The sequence below is a fragment of the Schistocerca cancellata genome, chromosome 3 (genome assembly GCF_023864275.1).
Source record: "Schistocerca cancellata isolate TAMUIC-IGC-003103 chromosome 3, iqSchCanc2.1, whole genome shotgun sequence".
Taxonomy (NCBI): Eukaryota; Metazoa; Arthropoda; class Insecta; order Orthoptera; family Acrididae; genus Schistocerca; species Schistocerca cancellata.
The window spans coordinates 494,996,236-495,021,934 of NC_064628.1; the positions used below are offsets into that span (position 1 = coordinate 494,996,236).

The following is a 25,699-nucleotide window of genomic DNA, read 5'->3' on the forward strand; positions in this document are numbered from 1 at the left end:
TATGAAGAATTACATTTTACTGCAGCAGAGATGTGCATGTGACAAAACAGCAGAATATATGAGAATTTGAAATACGTTGATAAGAATCATAACAACTTAAATACAAGACAAAATAGATGAAGGCAATGGGACAGGCAATGTGAGAAGAATAAAAGAAAACACAGCTCGATATTTTTGTGGTTTTTTATTTGTGAGTGCACTGAATAATACCGTTGCCTATGGTCTACATAGTACACATTTCTTGACTGCTCTATTCAGTATTATTTCTTTATATTAGGTTTATAAAATGAGTACATCTTTAAATTTTGCTTTGTTACTAAAACAACCTATATTTTCGTAACATATTTGTTGTAAGTAAGCTTTTACATCTGTGTTTCAAATACTGTTTGATCATTACCTTCATAAAAGTTCTTCTTAACGAATCTAATGTGTTTTGTATTATGTTATGTAACATTTAATTAATTAATATTATTGCTGCTAACTGAAATTACTTGTATAGTTATACAGAGAAGCTGATCTACATGAAGAAAAAGACAGGATATCGAGAGCCCTTGGAGCTATTGGTAATGAGGCCATTCTGAAGAAGGTGCTGGATTTTGCAATGTCTGTAAGTAGTTTCGTTAATAATAGTATTATGGCTGCATATTCATGTATTAATTTTTTGTTCGTTCTGATTTCTTGTATTTCTGCTTTCTTGCCATACATTAATCAGAATTTTTACGACAATACTGAAACAGAGAAACTTAGAATTTCATAAAAATCAAACTACAGAAATGATATTTTAATGATAAATGTGGTAATCACATTTCACTGTATTGTTTCTCAGTCTTTGCGTAAGGATCTTAAGAACATTTGAGAATAACCACTCTGACCCGAGCCTTCACTGGACGTAATCCTCCCAACAGCCTAGTTCAAAAGCAGATTTCCCGGGCTGTCACATTCAATCCTGGTACTGCTGATCCCTCCAAAAAACCACTTTGGAGAAAACCACTTGTCACCCAGTATTATCCTGGTCTTTTATGTATCAATAAGCTTCCTTGACAAGGCCATGTCTTCCTAAAACCATGCCTTGGGATCCATTCTGTCTTGAGATTTTGCCCACCACACCTAGCATAGCTTTTTGTCGCCCTCCCAATCTCTGCTATATCCTTGTCAGTCACTACACACCTTCTGCACCCATCTCCTTACCCTATGACTCCTACCACTGTCACTGTCCCCACTGCAAAACTTGCCCTGTGCACCCTCCTACCACCACCTATTCCAGCCCTGTAACTGACAAAACATTTACTATCAAAGGGAGAGCCACGTGTGAAATGACACGTCATATACCAGCTGTTACGTAAACACTGTTTGGACTTTTACATTGGCATGACTACCACCCAATTATCAGTTAGGATATATGGCTGTAGGCAGTGTGTGTATACCAGCAACACACAATATCATGTGACAGAGCACACTCCACAACATGAAAGTCATGAGCTCAGTGCCTGTTTCAACCCATGTGCCATCTGGATTCTTCCCCAGACATCAGTTTCTCAGAACTCTGCAGGTGGGAACTATTGCCACCCACCTGGCCTTAATTTATGTTAATTCCTTCCGTCTCCACATTTCTTCACAGTAACTACTCCTTTCTTCACTCCATTTTAGTTTTGTACAACTTTCATTTTCTGACCTGTCTATTTTTCGCTGTCCCCCCTCCCACCTCTGTTACATAAAATGTACTTAGCTTTTCACTTCTATTAACCAGTGCATGATGTTTTAGTAGTAATCTCTGTCTTGCATCTTACTCTGCCTTCCACCTTTAAGCTCTCAGGTTTTCAAATCTCATTTGGTCCAATCCCCAACAGTCTGTCTGTCCTCATCTCATCCAGTAAGTCTCCCCTGATCTAGGGTTCTGAGTGACTTTTCTGAACTTTACCTCTTTCCATCTAAACCTCTCCAGTCCTTTTCCTTTACCCCTCTTTCTTCCACTCTTCTGCCAGGGGGAGGAGCCACTAGCTCCAAAAGCTTGTAAAAGTTAAACCTGTGTGTGTGTGTGTGTGTGTGTGTGTGTGTGTGTGTGTGTGTGCGTGTCCTACATAATATTGTCAATAATTGATTATTTTATTGTTATAACAGAAGTGTTGTGTTAGTTAAAACTGTGTAACCCCTCACTTATCTTTATTAGTCACAGCAAGTTGCTGCCAAACTACCTCAGTTGTGCTAAGAACACATACAAGATGTCCCCGGAGGACTGGTCAGTATTCAGGGATATGACAGGAACCATCTTTACAAAGAAAAAAAGTCCAGTAAACATGGACTTTACAATGCATACCTTAAGAGCTGTGGGCAGTTTTTCTGTAGGAGAGACGAATTTCACAGTAGTGAATATGAACAAGTGCTTATTACTCTTAAGATATATTGAGCAATTCTTCAATAGGAGAGATGTGTTTCATGGTAGGAAAGATGAACAAGTGCTTATTACTCTTAAGATATATTGAGCAATTCTTCAATAGGAGAGATGTGTTTCATGGTAGGAAAGATGAACAAGAGCTCATAGTTCTTAAGGTAGGGGTTCCCACCTTGGAGGTAATTAACCCAAAGGGTAAAATGTAATTTTCTGATTGGTAAAAACAAAAGGGTTCATTGTACCATATTTGTGCAAATATTGCCCACACTTTTTTCTTAAATTTTGGCTTCAAAAATCGTGACGTGGCCAGTGATTGAAGTAACTTAATACAGTTGCTGTTCTGTTCTTTAAAAAAATTAAAGCAACTTTGTTTCATGGAACTGCAACAGATGGTTCACTTTCTAAGGCGGCATGGTGGGGCGACTGATGGGAGTCGATGTTTCATTATAAGTAAATTGCCTCAGTTAGTACCAACAGCTGTTTCAACACAGCCAACATAGCCATCCATAGTTAATAGACAACAGTGTGTTCAGCGCATCTACTTGCTTGTAAACAGAAGCAGACGTACGTAACACATGGAATTCCAAATTGCAGAATTGTTGTGTGTGTTTGAATTTGATAGGGTTTAAATTTCATGATATGTTCGATGAAGCTACTCGTTGCTACAAAATATGTAGCAGCTACTGCATATATTAAACTTACTATTAAAGGAATTTGAAAGCAATGTTGCCACTTCTAATGCATGTATTTTACTTTACGCATTTTGTTTTATCTTTCGGAAACATTATCAGTTGTAGCATTTTTGTCTGATTTCTTCTTACATCTGGAGATATCTTCTGCTTCTACATGTATAGTAGTTGCAAATATGGATATTAGATACCTTCAACAAGCGTAAAGCATTTACAAACACTGGACCACACAAACGAGGAATTGTTATCAAATCTAGATTAGACAGACACAACATAAAATAGATTGACAACGATACATTTTTACTGCTTTCGCTGAAAATACATTACTAAGAATATGAACGCACAGCAACATTACACAGTGTGACTGATGTACTCCAGACTATCAGTTTTATCCAAATCAAGCAAAGTCATTTAACTTTTCATAACTGGGATTCACAGTCATGAAAGACATCATGTTTACACCAGTGACTGTCATATTTTTTATTTCCACTATTGCAATTTCGGCCTTAGGCCATTATCAAGTGCAGCCAAAATTCAAAATATTTATAAAATATTTTACAAAACTCGTTGTGTATTTTGACATTTGGCCGATTACACAATTTGAATAATGGAGTTATATCACCATGTTTACTTACATGTTTTGGCTTTGTCATGTCAACTTTACATACGCTGACACATTTATATGTCATTAGCTGTTATATACAGTTACTGGACTGCAATGGTGCTGTACTCAGAACAAGAATTATATCTGTAATCCGTTTAAGCGCCAAAATGGCTAAAAGTAGCCTGTAAACAGTTGTTCGATGCTGTGGTTTAGTGCAAAAGTTACTAGTGATGGTGGAACAAACATGTGTATGTACAGACTGTGCTGTTTTAAGATATATGAACATGTGTGCACGCACTACTTAGCAGTGTTACGAATGTATATAACAAACAAATGACAACAACATTTAAATGTGTCAGTGTGTGTAAAGTTGGCACGGCTAAAGCCAAAACATGTAAGTAAACATGGTTATATAGCTGCATTTTTCAAATTGTGTAATCAGCAGAAAGTCAAAATATACATTTTTTGTGCAGCTGCACTTGGTAATGGCCTAAGGCCGAAATTGCAATAGTGGAAATAAAAGTTTAAGTCACAGGCGTAAACATGTCGTCTTTCAAGCACAACACTTCTCAGCGTCACCAGTGTCTGGTTCTTTATCCTCTTTATCCTCGCTAGATGATCGAGAATGTTGCTCAGTCACTACCACAAAGGAGGTCATCTTCACTCTTGTCAAGATGATTGGAAATTCCCCCCCCCCCCCCCCCCCCAAACATTTCATGAAGTTCTTCCAATATTGACCACCAAGCAGCCAAAATCAGATGGAACACTTCTGCCAAAGAAGCATGCTGCAAACGGCCTCCTGGCATCAAAGTTGGCTTGCTCTTTATGTAATCTCAGTCACTAGAATTGACATACTAGTTTTGAATGGATGATTGATACACATCCAAAGGTTGCATCACACTTGTCATGCTGCCGGGAATAACAACTACATGACAGTTTCAATCAGTCACCAGCTTCCCCACAAAAATTGTCTAGGACCAGTTCCTCTGTCATCCACCCACCATCTCAACCTCTCAAAATGATACCAGGTGGGACTTCCACCCTTTTTTTTTGGGGGGGGGGGGGGGGGTAATTAAAGTTAAAAACCACACAGAGGCAATTTTTGTCCATCAGCCATAATAACATCATTGTGCACCACTACTTTTCAGCACCACACATACATATTTGCATACTAAGTTTGCCTACATTATTTACCGTAGTGCTGCTGAGTGTATCAAAATAGACCGGTGTTTGGTCTGCATTCCCTGTGTGGCAAACTGAACAACAATTTTTGTGTTGAAGTTGGATTATGTAAAGCTGAAAAGATATCAAACTTTTCATAAGTTTGTGGCAGTTTTTGTGCAGTTGTAGTTCTGCACCGAACAGATTGATTGTTTTGTTGCATAAATCGCCAAACCTACGATTATGAAACTTTAAATTCTACCGGCAAACTGTTTCTTTTACGTGCTACTTTTTCAGCTTTCTGTTCGAATCATTTTTATCATAATGGCACTTCCACATTTCCTATTTTAAATTACAAAGTCAAGCAAGTCTCTTTCCACATATGGATATTTGCACCTTTGCGCTTGAAATGTGCATGGACTTTTTGTACTATTTAGGAGTTTTTTCTTTTTTGCACACAACTGACGAACCTCTTTTTCAGCAACATCAAATCTGTGTCCAGATTCCCGCTTTCCGTGTCCTTTGTATTGCTGTTTATTTGAGTTTAAATGTATGTAGCTAGTACAACCCTTTCCCATCGTCACTCACAAACCAAAAGCTCAACTTTCCTCTCACACTCAGCTTCCTTACACTGTCCTTCAAATTAGTCACATCACCAGACCTCTCAATATAGTATTTTCACAGCAGTGACAACAGACATGTACAAGTCAGTTGTAGATAGTCTGCCATCTAGGGGCAGAGTGGGTGAAACTAAGATTTCAGCATACCCATTCTATTCTGCCAACTTAGTAGTGGAACTGTAGTTATGAGGGAGTTGAAAACGGAGGAGGAGAGAGATGCAACACAAAGTAACGTTGAATTGAATTTTTCACAACTTTAGTAGTGTGATCAATATTAGAGATAGACTTTTTACTGTAATTCGTGTCAGAAGTTTAGGTGCGGCTTGTATTTGCATGAAGCCTATATTCTTGCAAACATGGTATTTCAATCATGAAACCTAATTATTTTTAAAAGATCAATTCTATTATCACCGTTTTGTAAAACTGTAATAACTACAAAATTTACCAATAATTACATTTTGTTTTTTGAAATACTGTCATTAATGTGTTCACAATGTGATGAAGGTTACACTTAGTGAAACAAATGTACGAGCACCACCTTGATCGCATAGTCCACCCCCAACCCCCTTGTACACACAGTTTTTACCATGTATCTACAACAGTAAAACTGGCCCATATACATCACATATGCTTAAATACCTCATGGAAATACAGCTCTCCTTTTTTCCATAATTGTTAGATCCCAGTTTGGCAATCATCTAACAGTGTACCCATGGTGGAGGGTAGTTGTGATACCCCAAACCTACTCTGCATTATTATTATTATTATTATTATTATTATTATTATTATTATTATTATTAATGCTGGTGATGAGACACGAAACATTGGCAGCCTGACATCTTCACTTTTTTCTGTTAATTGTCGAAGTATTTTGCAACTGTGGAAGCATGAAATGTCTTTCCCTGAACTCTTTTTACATTACATAATGATCTATTATAATTGCATCACAGCAAAAGGACCACTTCTTATTGGTACAATTCACAATGCTCACAACATGATAATTATGTGAACTGGACACTGTTTGGTATCTAATGTTTTCCATTAGGACTTCATGTATGTTGCGCATATGCATGGAGCACATTCCTCTTACCATGCTCCTTCCCGCCTAATAGCAAACAACCTGTGATGCAGTCATAGCATGTTGCATTTGAGCTGTGTTTTTCATTGTGAACTGAGACTGAAGCTTGTTTAAAATACTTTGATTACACTATAGTAGAATAAAATATTTTTTATAATGAACTCTAAAAAAAAAAGTAGTTCAACAAACTTTATAAATATACGAACAGTTTCTTTTAAGATTTACACCATGAAAGCGGTTACATAAAGCCTTCATACCAAGTAATTTTACATTACTCCTTTCACTCTGTTCTTTTCTGTGCTTATCAATTCATCTAAATTGAGAATAGAAAATCCTGCACAGAAATGAAAAAAGATAGTTGACATGACCAAGTATTGACAAAAGAAATAATCATATGATACAGTTAAATGATTTTCATTTCTGAATGAAGTTTAGTTATCATTTACATTTTTATTGATTTCAACACAGAAGTTTCCAAACTGCAGAGTTCTGTGGTTTTGTTAAACTGCTAAGTGTCAGTATGATTTCACTGAAAAGGGTACACATGATTTCCTACCCAATACTTGAAAAAATCAGAGCTTTTTGCAGTGTTATGTACTTTTCAGGATCTTCTTTTAATTGCAATGTGTTAATTTCAGTGTCCCATTGAAGTATTGGCCCTTTTGAAGTGTCATGATACTTGTAGTTGTATAATAAATAAAGTGCAGTACATTTGTTGTATTGTTATTCAGAGATTATAATATTAAATGTTGTTATGTAGGTGCTATATGCACATAATCCACAATGTATCTCCACTGAATTTATTGAAAACTTATTGTTCAATTTGGTCTGGCATCAACAGGGATGAGTGTATTTGTATTAAAATATTGCAGTTGTTTTCTGATAGAAATTACACTGTGCTTCTTTTCCAAAGAGACTATAAACCAGAGGGTAACACTAGTACTGATAAGGAACTATCCATTGAATTTTCTTTTAGTAGTTGTTTATTTTTAATATACTAAAACTACCAGATTCATTTAGATAAAAGATCAGGTTAGATTTGGTGTATGTATGTATGTAAGAAAAGAGATTGATCATTATTTTACTAAGATTAATCATTAAACATTATTGTTGGTTAAATGACACTGTAAATTTTGCAATATCTCTGCTGTTATCTCACTGCTTTTTCACTTTTGCTAAAACAGCCCTTTCTTATAGATGTTCATATGAAAATGCTGTTTTACCTATCAGTTTCGAATTTATTACGATTCAGTCACCTGAATATCAATGCCAAGGGAGTTACTGCTTCAGGCAGTTAAAAAAATTAAATTACCATCCAAAGAAAACTGCAAGAATCTCTACATTTGGCAATCAGTGTTACATGATCCAAGTGCTGTTGCTCCTGCCAGTAAGGCTTGTCGTATTTGGTTACAGAAATGAGAGAGTTGAAAATGTACTTGATTTTGTTGTACTTCCAGCACTGAAGTGATATAATGGATGTGTGTAGTACCCACTGCAAATATTAGAAAATAATAGTACATTCGAGTAATATCAAATTCATTTAGTGCAATGCAGCAGCAGGTATTTTTGTAGTATTTGGAATGAAGTCACCACACTAACATATATTATTACAAAATCAAAAGGTTTGTTATGAAACACTATAGATGATCCAAATATTTATTATTAGATAGTGAAACTTCATCACTGGTTGTTCCACATTGTGCATCAAGATATTTAGTAGCAGACGGACGTACAAAGCAAGTGTTAATTTAGAATAGTTGAAGAAGAATCTGTGCAACCTTAACTATTGAATCTGCCAATTATAAAGCTCAGATAAATTAACTGTGATATCCTAGGTCTTGCATTGCTCATTGCTGTAAGTGTGAGATGGTTTATAGCCTCTTCACTCTGCTTGTTGTAATGCTGCATCTGGATTTGAGCCCTAGTTATAAATTATATAATTTTTCTATAAGCAAGACTGTCTAATTAAAATCTGCAATTTATTTCCAGGAAGAAGTTCGTTCTCAAGATACAGTATTTGTCATTATTTCTGTGGCAATGACAAAAGTTGGGAGAGAGCTTGCCTGGAACTTTTTCAAGGAAAATTGGCAGGAACTGATGAATCGATATGAGGTATGTTAAGTGTTCCTCCCATTTCCTTGCAAAATGCCAGTATGTAATAACATTTTGGGTTATCACATTTGTGCCAGCAGGTTTGTTCTGAATGAATTTCTCCCTGTTTGCAAAGACAGAGCCAACACTTTACACTGGCAATTTGCTTAACCACAAGAAGTCCTGTCAAATGAAATTGCAGATTTAGAGATTAAGTTCCTCATGACAGCATTATTATGTAAAACATTGGTTTTCTAGCTCTATCAGATTAGACTAAAAACTTGAGCTTTCTTTGCTAACCTCCTTCGCCTTCATAGGGAACAACTGACAGTTGTCATGCTAATACAGATGGCATCATTCTGTTCGATGTTGGTAGGGCCAGTTTGAAAGGAAATTATTCTTATTTCACAGTAGTCTCTCAAAAGTCCAATCTGACTGGTGAGCATTATTTTTACATTAATTAAATAGCATACTTTTAAGGGGCTTATATTTCAATACTTATAATGTATTTTGGTGGTCTAATTTCTGTAAAAGACAAATATCTATGACAGAACTGAACAAATTATAAACATTTTTACCTTGGGAGGACCACAGCCAGTTATTTTGACCAGTGTAATATTTCTTACTTTTGATGTCTTTAAAGATGCAACAGCGGATTTTAGCATCTGCTTACCTCATTTTATTTCATTGTTGTGATCTCATTCCCTCCTCTTCTTTCCATTTTACTTCATTTAGTGGAACAGTGGCCATACTGGAGATGTGTTCTCTGTCAATGCATTGTTGTACTCTGCAGAAATTTAGCGGTCCTCATTATGATGATGCGCCATTGTTTTAATTCATACGAGCTTCTGCAAGTCCACAAAATTTGTATGCAATATTTTGGGCCAGATGCCTTGTCGGTACACTGTCAAGCTTGGCTACCAGAGATGGACATTACCGAATGAAACACCTGGATCATCTACAAAGAGACAACAGGAGAAAAATTGATCTGGCGAAAGTTTCTTTTCAGATTAGCAGAGCAACTCACCTCTGTGTATTTACAATCAAGGAAAGGACTTGTTCATACATACATAGCAACCACTGAATTACGAGGGTTGAAACTTTAATAGTGGCAACTATTTATTTACAGCTCTTACAAAATAGATAAGTGTTTCAAAGTTTTACTGACCTTCAAAGTAGTCACCAGCATTGTGTATAACCCGTTGCCAGTGATGTGGAAGTCGTAGGATACTCTTAGCAGTGCCAGTTGTGTTGACAGTTCGAGCGGTGTGGTCTATTGCCTGACTAATTTGTAGCAGTTCTGATGTGAATGCCATGAAGTGTTTCCTTCAGTTTAGAAATTGAGTTGAACTCGTGAGGGCTTAAGTCAGGGGAGTGCAGTAGATGGTATAGCACTTTAGCAGCCCCATCAGCCAAACAAATCAGTAACAGCCAGGTCCTGCAGAAAATGTCATCACTTCTGTCTCTAAGCTGGTCATAGGTTGTGTTCCAAAAATGAACAGCATAGAGACAGAAGTGATAACACTTTCTGCAGGACCTGACCATCATTTTGCAGAACAATGCTCAAGCACGTGAAGTGCAAGCTGATACTAATTTATTTGACTGATGGGGCTGCTAAGTGCTGTACCACTTACTGCACACCCCTGACTTAAGCCCTCATAAGTTCAATTCGATTTCTAAACTGAAGGAAACACTTCACAGCATTTGCTTCAGAACTTCTACAAATTCCTTGGGCAATAAATGACGACGCTCGAACTGTCTACACGATGCTGGTGACTACTTTGAACGTCAGTGAAAATTTGAAACACTTATCCAGTTTGTACGAGCTGTAAATAAATAGCTGCCACTATTAAAGTTCCAATCCTCGTATGTAAGGTACTATTACAGAAACCTGCCAGGTAGGAGCATGCAAAAGTTCAAACAAAACTAAAAATCTGTGTTTGCAGTACAAGAAATTCATATGTGGTCCATGTGCATTAAATGTTCAGTACATGCGTGCAAACTTTCTTGATAAAGATGGTGGCTTTGATCGAAAAAGTGTCATATTCTATAATTGCCACAGCAGTTTATGTCAATTTCCATTTGTATTTCCTAATAAATATATGTTTATGGTCTGTTTGGGCATTAACTGAGAACAAGTCACAGAGATAAAAAATGTTACCTTATAATTATATGCTTATTTGCATTTGTAACTTTAGTATCCAAGTTCAATTTCAGCGAATATTGGGAATATAGTTTCTGTGGAAAGTTTAAGCATATAACACTGGTAGAGTAAGCGTAATACACTAGTGACATTTAAAGTCACTGTACTGCATTGATATTACTAGTAAAGAAAAAAAAAGGAAAAAGAAAAGGGAGGTCAACATCACGGTGAAAAGCCAGGTAGCAGTCCTTCCGAGTAGCTTGCTAATTCTGGTCCTCCTAGTGTCAAAATTATTGTTGCACATTCTGATCTACACTCTCTTTGATGACAAGAGTCCCAGCAGATTTATGCTTAGAACAAGTTTTGTTCAACCGAAAATAACTTTATGTTCGATTATCTCGTTCCTAGTTGTTCTGGTGGTCTGCTTCTTAATGGGATTGTTCTACCACAATCTCAGTCAGTCAGTCTGTCTTCTTGTGCTCTTGTATCTTTTAACTTGCAACGTAGTAACTTTTATCTTTGCAACAATATCAGTTTTTTTGACAGCTCAGATAATTGTACATTTTTTGCAATTTGCCATTCACCACTTCACCATAGTCGGTCACACTTCCAAAAAATTTGTGTAGTTTTCCATCTTCTATAACCTTAAGGAAGTAGTCAGGCAAGGGGGTTCCGTATCACCAGAAATATTACAGGCAGCTCTAGAGGAAGGTTTCAAATCGTGAGACCCATTTTGCAGACTATTCTATTGATTCCAAATTTATTTTTCTCAGCATAAGATTTGCTCTTCTATGGCCCATAGAGGGCTCATTATAATTATACAACAAAGAAAAACAGCATGAAATACAAATTTGAGATTGCAATTTTGAACTCTTACATCAATACAAAACTGTTTCGCACACAACACTTTTTATGTGATATTATAAGTATACTTTCTGTCAAGTAAATGGCAATGCCACCAACTTTATTATATGCTCTGCAATAAGATGATGATAGGTTATGTTTTGTTGTTTCGAAATAACGACTGTTTTTACTGATTTATGGTGTTCTTTAATAACTTATACGTATGGAGCCACTCCTGCAATAATGACAATGTTATGAAAAGAATAGACTGCTACTCATCACACAGTGAAACTTTCCATTGTTCAGTTGTGTGATAAATTATTCAGAAGTACCTAAGCATTGTATGCTAAAAAGCAAAAATAATAAATTACTCTCTTGCTAGTTTAGGTCTGTGTGAAATATGAATGAATTGCATACACTGTCATTATATAGTGTAGCACGCGTGGTGAGTGTGTCCCACAAAAACATGACTCTTGTTCTGCAGGTACATTGCTTCACTGACTTGGCATTTTGTGATTCATTTTCTGAGTAACTCTTAATTTTTATTCTTGATAGGTATGAGCTAAGTAACACTACAGTGCACATTCAAAATATTGTTCAGTATTTTTAGAATAGTGGAAATTACAGAGTACCTCCCTAATAGATTGAGATTGAGATCGTGTATTGTGTACAGTCCTCTTCCTGTGCAACTTAATCAATGAATGTTATGTTTTTAAATATTGTGCATTTACATTGTATCTCTTTATCTGCTCTTTCTCTCCCCTCCTCCCTCCCCCTTCCTTCTCCTCCCTCCTCCTGCCCCCTCCTCCTCCCCCTCCCTCCTCTCCCCTCTCTCCTCCTCCTCCTCCCCCCGCCTGCCTCCTCCCACCTTCCCTCCTCCTCCTCCTCCCCCCCCCCCCTCCCGACTCCTCCTCCTCCCTGCTACATTTTTACCTACTCCACTCCACAAAAAATCCAACCCCATAGGTCTCCTTTCTGGTTGTCCTTTTGTGGCTGGGTACAATGCTCTTACAGAATAAAAACCTCTGTCTTTGTTGACCAACATCTCCAAACTATTGTCCCTAACCTCCTGTTCTACATTCAAGACACTGCTAACTTTCTTTACTGCCTCTCCACAGATTCTGCCCCATTACCACCAGACTCCTTGTTGGTCACTGTGGACACGACATCCGTGTACACCAACCACCCCCAAGCCCATAGTCGTGCAGCCATGGAACACTATGTTTCCCAACGTTATCCTGATAGCAGACCTACCACCTCTTTTCTAATCCTCCTATCCAGCCCCATCCTGACCAACAGTTATTTCACTTTCAAAGGTCAAATCTACGAACAAATCTGTGGTACTGTCACAGCACCATCCAATTTAAACTTGTTTATGGGCCATCTGGAGGTATCCCTCCTATGTATTCAGCACCAGATATATGTCACCCATTTTACATAAAAAAGTCTTATAGCTTTGCCATTCGTGGACGCCACATCTGTGGTGGAAAGCAGGAGTTGCCTTACCAGAGCCATTACTGGCAGACAGTATCCTATCCAGCTCATCCACAAACAAGGCTCCCATACCATCTGCTCCTGTGACATCAGTAAACCTGTTAACCAGCCACTGACCAGCCCTCCCGTGATCAAAAAGTTTCGCCCTGATCATCAAAAGCTCAAAAACATTTCTCTCCAACCCTTCATTTTTCCCCTCGCCCTCTGCCTACATCTGTTTTTGTTGTATTCTCTGTACACTTTTCATCTTGTTGTGCAGCTGCGAAGCCATCTGTTCAAAGTCTTACCTCTTTCCCACTACCCCTTCCTTGGGTCCTTCCCTATCCCAACTTCACCTGCATCAGCACAGGCAACTGCTTTCTATAACAGAGTATCAATAATTGATCTTGCTGTGGCCACGGGAGTGTGTGTGTTTGGGTATCAGCATGGTTTGTGTGTGATTGTGTGTGCTACTGCTAGAGAAAGAACTGGTGCTCAAAACTTAGTGTGTGCTGTATCCTGTTGTGTGTTGCTGTGCTCCATGAATCGATCTGCTATAGGTGAGTGATTGCCTTTCCCTTATACAAGGGCAGTTCAATAAGTAATGCAACAAATTTTTTTTCTGAAACAGGGGTTGTTTTATTCAGCATTGAAATACACCAGGTTATTCCCCAATCTTTTAGCTACACAACACTATTTTTCAACGTAATCTCCATTCAATGCTACGGCCTTACGCCACTTTGAAATGAGGGCCTGTATGTCTGCACGGTACCATTCCACTGGTCGGTGTCAGAGCCAACGTCGTACTGCATCAATAACTTCTTCATCATCCGCGTAGTGCCTCCCACGGATTGCATCCTTCATTGGGCCAAACATATGGAAATCCGACAGTGCGAGATCGGGGCTGTAGGATGCATGAGGAAGAACAGTCCACTGAAGTTTTGTGAGCTCCTCTCGGGTGCGAAGACTTGTGTGAGGTCTTGCGTTGTCATGAAGAAGGAGAAGTTTGTTCAGATTTTTGTGCGTACGAACACGCTGAAGTCGTTTCTTCAATTTCTGAAGAGTAGCACAATACACTTCAGAGTTGATCGTTTGACCATGGGGAAGGACATCGAACAGAATAACCCCTTCAGCGTCCCAGAAGACTGTAACCATGACTTTACCGGCTGAGGGTATGGCTTTAAACTTTTTCTTGGTAGGGGAGTGGGTGTGGCGCCACTCCATTGATTGCTGTTTTGTTTCAGGTTCGAAGTGATGAACCCATGTTTCATCGCCTGTAACAATCTTTGACAAGAAATTGTCGCCCTCAGCCACATGATGAGCAAGCAATTCCACATAGATGGTTCTCCTTTGCGCTTTATGGTGTTCGGTTAGACAACGAGGGACCCAGCGGGAACAAACCTTTGAATATCCCAACTGGTGAACAATTGTGACAGCACTACCAACAGAGATGTCAAGTTGAGCACTGAGTTGTTTGATGGTGATCCGTCGATCATCTCGAATGAGTGTGTTCGCACACTCCGCCATTGCAGGAGTCACAGCTGTGCACGGCCGGCCCGCACGCGGGAGATCAGACAGTCTTGCTTGACCTTGCGGCGATGATGACACACGCTTTGCCCAACGACTCACCATGCTTTTGTCCACTGCCAGATCACCGTAGACATTCTGCAAGCACCTATGAATATCTGAGATGCCCTGATTTTCCGCAAAAAGAAACTCGATCACTGCCCGTTGTTTGCAACGCACATCCGTTACAGACGCCATTTTAACAGCTCCGTACAGCGCTGCCACCTGTCGGAAGTCAATGAAACTATACGAGACGAAGCGGGAATGTTTGAAAATATTCCACAAGAAATTTCTGGTTTTTTCAACCAAAATTGGCCGAGAAAAAAAATGTGTTGCATTACTTATTGAACTGCCCTCGTATTAATTGTTATAACTGGTAGCAGTTTTAGTTGATGTAAAGTAGTGCAAACAAAGGGAAAGATGATATAGGACTTGCGGAAGTGATGTTCAGTTGTATTTTATGTTAAAATTTTTTGTTTGTTCATACTAGCACACCAAAACTCATAGCCCCGTAGCTCCAGGAGCTGCTGGCTTTAGTGATTATTTATTAAACAGCATCTCATACTGTTCTGCATCTCAGATATTTTTTAGGTACAATTTTGCGAAACCCCTTGTCACTCACATTATATTTCAGTTTTGTTCTGCTGTAGGGATTTTTTTATGTATAAAAATTTTCACTCATTGATACAAAGTCTTGTCTCTCTTGTATATAGGGAGGTTTTCTGCTAGCTCGTCTAGTAAAATATACAACGGAGAACTTTGCCAGTGAAGAACAGGCTACAGAAGTGGAAAATTTCTTTCGTGAACATCATTCTCCAGGTACAGAACGCACTGTCCAACAGAGCTGCGAGACAATACGGCTGAATGCTGCTTGGCTAGCACGTGATTCGGAATCAACGCGAAAGTACCTCATTGAGACGCAGACACACTCTTCGTAACTACTAGGCTTGTGTAAATTCATATGTTGCTAGGGAATGCAGTGCTGTAAAAAAGATTTTTATACAGAAGAAAACTTCTTTAAGTGGACTTTGTGCTTTTATATTGTGCAGTGCACTTGTGGTGTGAAACTATCAATAAAAGCAACATTCACTTTTTCTGTGTCGTCTTAATAATGTATATGCTGTTGCCTGTATGTATGTTACGATAGGAATTGAGAAGAGTGTAGAAGAGAATATCGAGACAACTACCTGTAATAATTCTTTCATACAGTACAATTGATTACCTGTAATTAGACTAGTTCGGAGTAAGTTTTAGCTTAACATTTGCAATAGTTTATCATTTCAGTTGAATGTAAAATAACATTGCTGTCGTGTTACTGTTTACTTACGAAACATGAGGACATTTTCTTGTGTACACAGCTCATAATGTGTATACAGTTGTCACCTCCCATCCTGTCAGAGAAGTAAACAGGTAATAATTTAAAAAAAGAAAATACCAAACAGTGTACAAATCATAAGTGCCAGTAAATGAACTATAATTTTGATTTGGTTAGTATTTTCGATGCCTAAAGGCCATTGAGGACAATGTTGGGCTGTATAAGCCTTTCTTTAGGTCATTTTGGTATCTGTCAATATGGATGTCATGCTCTGATTTTGGTACTTAATACTTCTGTTAAGAATCGTTTTGTTTTAAAACTGTCAGAACAATAACCAGAGCAGTTCCTGTTGATAATGTGAAGTACAATTACAATATGATACCTGATAGTATGTTGTTAGTTATGTATGCACATATGTACATACTTTTTATAAAATCTTATTTGAGTTCATCTTATATTTATTGATTTGTTTTGTTAACTTAATAAGCTTGTATTATTTTACCTTTCTGGAAAAAAGGTCTGACTTTTCATATATTTGACACACAAAATACATTGTTATTTTGTATTATTAAAATTGCATTTTTAAAAAGGCACTTAAAGGCAGGCACTTGGCAAATTGGAAAACAAATATAATGAAATCAGTGAAAATGTATTGTATCCCAGAAACAAGTTAATTTTCTGTTGGATTCTGTAAAATTTGAGACTTGTGAAAATCTTGAACATTTCAGAATAAATATTCGTGTTGTTCCATCTTACATCCACCTCATTTCACATACCCATACACACAAATTCGCATTTGATTGTTATTTAAATTTTATAATGGTCAAAAGGCTTTCTACATTTATTCATGTATAACTGAATTGTTACTTGCCGCTTCGCTTCGTCATCCTCTGTAAAGGTAATGACGAAGACATGGTATGCCGGCTAAAGTCCTCAAATCACATCTGTGAGGAGGCAATGTTCCGATCTGATTGGCATTTCAGTTTTTTAAAGCAATGTGGTTCTTGCAACAACCATCTTCCACATCTTTTTCCCTGATTTGCTTGGCCATTTTTGAAGAAAAAAGGAAACCAAAAGTAATATCACGGAATGAATACCAGCAGTTAGATGAAAGCAGCTATCTGAGTACAAGGGTGAGAGACAGCACCAATTATACCATTCTGTTGTTTATCTGTACCACAATGAAAATGACTGCTTTAGTGTACATTCACCAGTGAGTCTTCCTGAAAAATTGAGATCTGAGGAACTTCCTTTTGAAAATTCCCACGGAAATTGTTGAATTTGTTTTTACTTTATTCAGATGCAGGTCTATTTCCAAATTAATGTGCTTTTACAGGAAGACATACACGTGTCAAAGTGATTATGTTGTGAGCATATGCTTCAGCCCAGCTAGATGGCCGAGTCGTGACAGTCTTGCAGCCAACTGGTAGAGGGTTAAGCTTATAATGAAGTGTGCTATCGTGCAGACAGTGTGTACTTTACATCAGAGTGGAGTGGGGCCCAGGGATGTAAATCCCAATGTTTGTGCTAAACACAATTGGGTTTGCCAGTGTGTACAGAACTGACAGTGTTAAGTTACATAAAATGGCAGACATGCGCAATTAAAAAAAGCTTTTGGCCACAGCTTTCATCAGTAAAACACACACACACTCACACACACCATTCATACACACAAGCAAGCACACCTTGTGTACACATGACTGCAAATTATAGCATTTCGGGCTGGAAGCATTCTACTTATAGTTAGTGTCTTCTGTCAAGTCTGTAGATAGAATATTACATCTGAATTTGTTGAACACTTCATACATGGCTCTCTTTAGGCTAAGTTTGGCTCCATGCAGTTGTTGATTATCTGTGAGGTTTTGGAAAAATTTAAATTTGCGGTGAGCCTCTCTTTGCCTTCATAGCAGCTTTATAACTTAAGGCTGTTGCACGGTAGAGCTTTCCCATTCCTCACAACATTGATCATCAGATACTTCATATAAAGAATATTGTTGAATATTTGATCTTCATCCACTGAAACTCGACGTTATTAGTGCTGGAGCTGAAATTTTCGTATTGACTACCTAGGTAATCTGAAATATGTTTCTTGTCTCACTTGTTAAGTAGAAATATCATACTACCTTTCTTTGCATTCCTATGTACTTCCTACTCAGTGATGCTGTGACAGCTGTATGATCACCAATTCCCTGCTTTATGGTTAATGAGTTGAAAAGTTCAGTCAGTCTGTCACTAACAGATCTACAATGTTACCTTCACAAGTCAGTTCTCTGATTAACTGCTCAGTGTAATTTTTGGTATGGTATTTAAAACTATTTCCTGTCCCTACTACCCAACATAATTTCTTGAGTCTCACAATCTCCACCTTATACTGTAACATGACCAGGAAATTTATGTGAAATATTCTCAAACTTTCCCCACAAATGTTCCAGCACTACTATTCCTGTGGCAGGGAGTGTATAAAAGCTACATTTCGCATTCAGAATCTGTACTAAGCTCATGAGATATCGCATTTTTTATGGCTACAAACATGACTCCACCACCAGTTTCAACCTGTCCAATCGGTGTTTGGAATTTCATGGTTATTAACATCTGTTTCAGCCAGCTTCACTTGTACTATGTGAGTATTTCTACCATTAATAAGCAAGGCTAGTTACAGGACCTGTGAATAGATGCTCCTGCAGTTAACTACTACTGTATTAACATTTTCTTCCTCCGATTTTCCATGAAAAATGCTAATTTCTTTAATTGTGGTAGTATTCTTCCCTTTCTGAAATCAAGACTCATCTTATCGGACTCGTTGATGGTATTCTCAGTCCTAAAAATCCAATAGCAAACCACATATACTCTGCTGCGCTAGTAATGCTTTCTTTCTGCGCATAGTGCACACTAGACCTATTAAGGGGGTTCCTACAATTCTCCATCCAATAGTGGAGATCGAAAAATCCGCATCCAAGATTGTCACACAGTTGTCTGAGCCTCTGATTGAAACCTTACATTCAGCTCAAAGCCAGAGGACCAGTATTGATGCTAGGAACAATGCTCCAAAACATTAGCTCTGCTTCTACCCTGCAAGTAAGGCTAGCTGTCTTCACCAAAGCAGCAAGCCACCTGTAAGTAAGAACTGAGGATGGCATGTGAAACCAGGTGGCAGGTGTCATTTTTGCTGAGATGAGCCACAATTTGCAGCCAGGTGCACCCATTGTGCTCAGTTGTTGCTGGCAAAGCCTCCTTCACAACTCAGACTTGATCCCTGGCAAGCAAACAGCTTGGACCCTAACCACCTTTTCCAATCCACCCACTATTTCCCCTAAGGCGTTCCATTATCTTCCAACATTGGACCCCTCCGTGACAGACAATCCTAGTCTCTAGACTTATTCGGACCTTCCAGGAAGACTGTCCCAACAGGTGAAGTCTCCTGTGCAGAGTCAGATATATTTTCAGTTGTGGGCAATACTGTAAACCTGTTTTTAAAGTGTAGTTGGAACAGCTATGAAGCCTATACCCATTTTCGCCTTCTGTCCAGAGACTGGTGAACCCGCCACTGTTTTCCAGTCACTGCCAGTTATTTGTTGACCAGTTGGGACATGAAAGTCAGAATTTGCTGCAGGACCAGAAATTCCAGGCAACATTATAGGTTCCAGAGGTTCCAAATCTCTTTTTGTGTGTCCCAATGCCACCACAGCCCAAGGTAGTAGCCTGAAACTTGTTGATCATAGATAACACAGCTTCCAGCTGTTTAAGAACAGTGGTCAATTCCTACTTTATCCTTAAACAACAGATGCAGTCCCTTTACATCTTTAATCGATTCATTTATATCACAAATTCTGCTGATATGCTCCCAAAATCAACTCGCACAATGAAAATGCAGTAACATTTATGCAACAGCTTAGAATGAGTTAGTATTCACTAGTCAACAAAGTAAAATAGACAGATACAATTCACTTCTTTGCAGAAGCAAATGAAAACAAAAACTAAACTATTCCCTGTGTATAAAACAGAAACTGCTGCTGCTACTGGCACGTCTGTTTGACTCCGCAGCTGTCCACTGGCAAATGGAATGTAACTTGCCATGCAAAATAAAGATTGTGAGAGTAACTGTAGTAGTTAGAGATACGCAGTTAGATCACCAAATAAATTGGTAAACAGGTGAATGAAAGATGACCTTGCAAGAATTTCCATATTTCAGGAAGGAGAAAATTTCAACACCATCCTCAGAACTGTTAGTATGAAAGATATTACCAACACAGGCTGCCCCCTAGACCCTGCACTGAATACGCGATGAAATTGGCAGGACTGGGCAAAGTCGCTGGCCTACAGTCTGAAAGGATAGAAGATACAAGTTGTCCAGAGCCTTAAAACAGAGAAAAGCAATATAGCAAATTATATGGGTGATAATTTATTTGTTAACTTGTCTTCTCTCCCTGAACAATTTGTGCATATTGGAAACCTTGACACCAGGGTTACCAAAAGTACATTATAAACATGTACCACTACAACTGATTATAAGCATTGCTTACACACAAATTGGCAAAATAAGTAGCTTGGCTGCTGCTACAGCCACAAGTGAGACAGGCTAATGCATTCATCATGGACTTGATACACTACACTGTAATAGTCAAGAAATTAAAACTTGGACCAAACAACAGTCTCTTCAGTTTTGATAATGTTTCATTGTTTAAATAGGTACCACTAAAGGATTCACTAGAGACCACTGGTTCCTTTTTCAGATGCCATATCCAAGCTATTCAATGTAAAGTGGCATGTCAGTTTCTATGAATAGTAGGAAGTAGTTGCAATGAGAAGAGTATCAAATCTGGTAGATACCAGTTTCTTCATGGAATAAAATCCATGCACTGGATTTGGCAGCCTGGAAGCAAACTGTGCAGCACTGTTACGTGGAGTCATCATGAGGAATAGCTTTGTGACTTCCCTAAACAGTCCCTATGACAGCTTTCAATTTGCTATGGAAGCCTAGCCATCCTTGACATGCTAGTCACAAAGACAAATGCAGTCTGAGCTGCAATGAATAGTCAAACCACTTCAAAGGATTCAGTATTTACATACAAGGCCTGTTCAAAAAATTTCAGAACATTCGTAGTTCTGTCCCATTAGTGTGTTTGAGCGAAATGCAGTTAGCATCCCTGCATACATCGGTGTTTAGGGTAACTGCTGGAAATTTCATTGTTGTGTATCTGTTTTTGTTCAGTGCTGTATTGGGTAGAACATTGCATCACACAGTTTGTGAATTTCAAGATGGCAGAGTTAGAGGTGCAACACATCTGCATTACATTTTGCATGAAACTTGAGAAAACCTTTACAGAGATATACCAAATGATGCAGGAAGCCTAAGGTGAAGAGTACTTCAGCAGTAATCGGTGTTACCAATAGTTCCATGTTTTAAAAATGGCTGGACATAAGTTAAAGATGACAATCATTCAGGACACACTATGGCATGTACTGACTGCACTCATGTCAGGAACGTCAACGAAATTGTGCATGCCACTGTAAGACTGACTGCCTGAGAGAATGCAGAAGAATGTAACATTTCAGTTGGATCATGTCATGAAATCTTGAAACAGCATCTTGGAATGCATTGCCGCCAGGTTCGTCCCATTGCTCATGAGTCTAGACCAGAGAGACCTTGGCCTCGTCCTCTGGGAAAAGCTTTTGGATCGTACAAATGAGAATGAGATGTTCCTTAAGACAATCACAACTAGTAATGAGACATGGGTCTACGGTTATGATGTAGAGATTAAGAGTCAATCTTCACAGTGGGTTGGGAAAGGCTCTGTCCGACCAAAAAAAGCTCGTCAGGTCAGGTCAAATTTCAAAGTTGTGCTGATAATTTTCTTTGACTTTGAAGGATTAGTTCATCATGAATTCATGCCACAGGGACAAACTGTTAACCAATGGTACTATCGGACGGGTTATGACGCCTGCGAGAAGGAAATTGCCTGAAACATGGCGGGACAATTCACGGCTACTGGATCACGATAACACACACACATTAATCCCTGTTGGTGTGTCACTTTTGCACAAAAAACGAAATCGCTGTGCTGCCTCATCCTCTGTACTCTCCAGACCTTACCTCTGCGGATTTCTTTTATTTCCGAACTTAAAAACTCCATTGAAAGGATGAAGATTTGTTAACAACAGATGAGATAAAAGAAAATTTGCAGATAGCACTTCATGCGATCCAGCAAGAGGCTTACCAAGACTGCTTCCGGAAGTGGAAACGGCGTTGCGAGTGATGTATCGATTGTGGAGGAGTGTATTTGGAAGAAGACCATGAACAGTAAATAAAAGGTAAGTGCACAAAAATTTTGGGACAAAATTATGGAATTTTCTGGACAGACCTAGTAAGCTCCAGAATAACCATCCAAGCCAAAATAGGAACAGGATTAATACTCTTGTAATCCCAAGACGTATATTTGAGGTGAAGCACCTTGGACACACAATACAAAATTGGAGTGTTTTGAGAACCAAAGAATAAGAGCACTGAAATTGTCAATTTTTTAAAAAAATATTTAATGTAATTGGATAGATAAAAAACAATCTGCTCACCTAGTGGCAGCGGGAGAACACACATGTTAAGGTATAGAAAACTGGAATCTTTCTGAGCCAGTGACTCCTCCTGGCAGAAGGGCTGAAGGGGGAGGAAGAGAGTTGATAGAAAATGACTTTAGAAGAGGGTTTGAGTGAGAGTGGCAAAAAACAAGCAAAAGAAAGGAAAGCAAGGAAAAATATAAAAAAATCATGGGGTGAGTGGGTGAGAATTTCTCTTTGGAAAGTAAAGTTGGACCTTTCCCTTAAATAAAATGCAGAATTTGGTCAGTTGTAGATCACTTAGCACCTAAGACAGAATTACAATCTTTTCCTTCTTATCTTCCCAGAACTACTTTGTGTGTTTCTTGTGTTCATTTGACAGAAACTCCTAGATTGTGAATTTCAAATTTTGCTGTTTTGATCAGTAGCCTGAAACTTTCCCCATTTTCTATGCTGTCTTCCACGATGTTAAATTTTCTCAAGTCCCTTCTCATCTCTTCCAGCCATCCCATGATATTTTTAAATTCTGAAATGAAATTACAAATTTTCTTTGTTAGTCTTTTGTTATTCATTTTGTAAATTGACCATAAAATTTTAATCTCTTCTTTCTTATTGTATCTGCGATTGTTTCTATGTTTCTGTACTGATCTTTATTTCTCCTCTTGGTCCATCTGTTATCTTCGTTCTTTTGTGGTCCTAAATTTTTTCTGAGTGTTTTCCTTTTTTCTTCTCCAGTTCTTCTTGTTCACCTCTTTTATTCAGTGTTAGGCATTCAGATCTGCAAAGTGCTTCCAGTTTAACTACTGTTCTGCAATGTTTAATTTTTGCCTGGAATGATACTGATGTCTTACTATATCTTGTACCCATTCTCCCAAATACTTAACATTATCATTGCACTTGATGTTCCTGTGTTGTGTTTGTACACATTTTTTTCAATCGTGTTTATGTTCAATGTATTCTATTTTCTCATATGACATTTGCAATCCAGTTTTAGGTGCAATTTTGTCAAGTGTTTCTATCATTAATTTTGCATTTGTTTTGTTGAAAGCAAGGCATTTCCCTCAGATCTTCCTCTAACTTGTCCTATATGGATTCCTTCAATTTTTTTCTGGTAATTCTTTATCCCACTCTCTCATGACCATGTCTAAGACCAGCTTGCAGAGAATTGGTGAGAGCCAGTCACTCTGCCAAACACCTGCGTTAATTCTCATGGGCTCAGAAACTTCCCCTAGAAATTTAATTTTTGAAGTTGTCTCTGTGAGTGTGTGTTCAACTAACTGTCTAGTGGTTTTGTTGATACCTTCTTCTTCTTCTTCTTCTTCTTCTTCTTCTTTTTCTTCCATGTTAGGAATATCATGTAACAACTGTTCTGATCCTAAGGATGGTTTTCAAGTTACAAATTTGCTCTGGGCACAATCTATTTTTTTTAAACCCGCTTGGTACTTGCTAGTTTTGTGTTCTACTTTTTGGAGTATATGATATGAAAAAACTATGATTCGAAACAAAGAGAGAGAGAAGAAATGCTATTGGGAAAGCCATCAAAACAAGCAAACTTTTAGAAACAAGGCAAACAGAAAGAGGGAGTCATTATAGAGACATAATCTTCTGTGTTTGAGAAATAAAATAATGCAGAAGATGGCTGTAACAGTCAATCATTGTGGTCTGGTGAAAACAAATACACAAAAATGTGAAAGAATTGCATAGAAGCAAGGTAAGTGGAGAGTGGGAAAGGAAATTTCTACCAAATTCGCAAGTATATCAGTAAAAAATGATCAGGAGAAGGCTCTACAGTGTAGTGAATCATAAACAAAGTGTTACACGCAAATTAGTAAATAACAGTGGACCCATTTAATAATATGGAAATCAGTGCTAGCAAAGATGTAAAGACAAGATGCTGGTTAATACAGGTGGTATAGGTTAACAAATTAGCAACCTAGCACATAAGGTCAAAAACAGATAACAGTGAATGAAATACATAACAACAAAGACTGACAGGGGAGTTACACAAGAAGGAATGCTGGCAACATGGGTTAATATATCATCAGAAATAATCAATTTTTGAAAATATAATGTAATTGGATAGATAAAAAAAATTACTCACCAAGTGGTGGCTGGTGAACACCTGTATCAGGGCAAGGGTGTACCCAGGAAACTAGGGGTAGGGGGGGGGGGGGGCAGGTCATACTAGTCTCAGGAAACAAGGACTCGAGACAACATACAGCACTTTTTATTAACTAAAACAGTAAACCAGTGAAAAACTGCTTTTAGTAAACATTTTAAATACAAGAATGCACTTGTACAATCCAAGAAAACATGCAGCATTTCTTATTAAATAAAACAGTAAACTAGTGAAAAACTAAGAATATCTTCTAAGGGGGGAGGGGCAGCTGCCCCCCCCCCCCCCCTGCCGCTCGCTGGGTACGCCCTGTATCAGGGTATAGAAATTTACAAACTTTGGAGCCAGTGACTCCTCCTCCTGGCAGAAGGGTTGAAGGGGAAGGTGGTGAAGGAAAAGGACTTCACCCCTCCTCCTTCCTCTTAACCCTTCTGCCAAAAGAAGGAGCCGCTGGCTCCAAAAGCTTTCAAATTTCTACACCTTTATGTATGTGTTCTCCTGTCACTGCTTGGTGAGTAGATTTTTTTATCAATCCAACTACTTTATATGAAGAATACTGGAAATATGACAAAACCAATAATGGCACAAATGAACTGAATCAATGGCCTAACAAACAGTTCCTCTTAAACATGTTGATGATGTCCTCTTTCTTCATTTGGGTCATCTAAGGACCCCACACCAATTTCAATGCTTCCTTCAGTGTTCTTTCATCTTTTCATTACGTATCCTTTTTCTCTCCTCGGACCATTTTGACCCTGTCTTCTTCTCCTTCTTGCCTTGGAATCCTTCCATTTTTAACACTTTCCTCTTGAAACTCTCTCTTTCTGTTGCTTTTTTCACTTATGTTTTTTCTTTCTAAATCTTTCCTAACTTCTTGTATCCAGCCTATTGTTGACTCCTTGTCCCAAAGCTATTTAAAAATCTGTTTGGTTAACCTGTTGCTGTTCATTCTGTATAAGTGTCCAAAAAAAAATAGCAGTCGTCTCTTTCGTAGTGTTTCAGTTATGTTTTCTATGTCGCAATAAACTTCTTCATTGCTTCTTAATTCCCATACTTCTGTAT

General features: G+C 38.2%; 1 protein-coding gene across 4 annotated transcripts in view; it reads left to right on the top strand.

Moving 5' to 3' along the window:
- Positions 1 to 16,727, top strand: part of LOC126175264 (puromycin-sensitive aminopeptidase) — a 164,266-nt gene extending 147,539 nt beyond the window's left edge. For all 4 annotated transcript variants that reach the window (XM_049921908.1, XM_049921906.1, XM_049921909.1 and 1 more), the window contains exons 12-14: positions 500 to 607; positions 8,531 to 8,653; positions 15,371 to 16,727. In XM_049921908.1, coding sequence (XP_049777865.1) covers positions 500 to 607; positions 8,531 to 8,653; positions 15,371 to 15,595 — 456 coding nt within the window. In that variant the 3' untranslated portion in view covers positions 15,596 to 16,727. The remainder of the gene's footprint in view (positions 1 to 499; positions 608 to 8,530; positions 8,654 to 15,370) is intronic.
- The last annotated feature ends 8,972 nt before the right edge of the window (positions 16,728 to 25,699 follow it).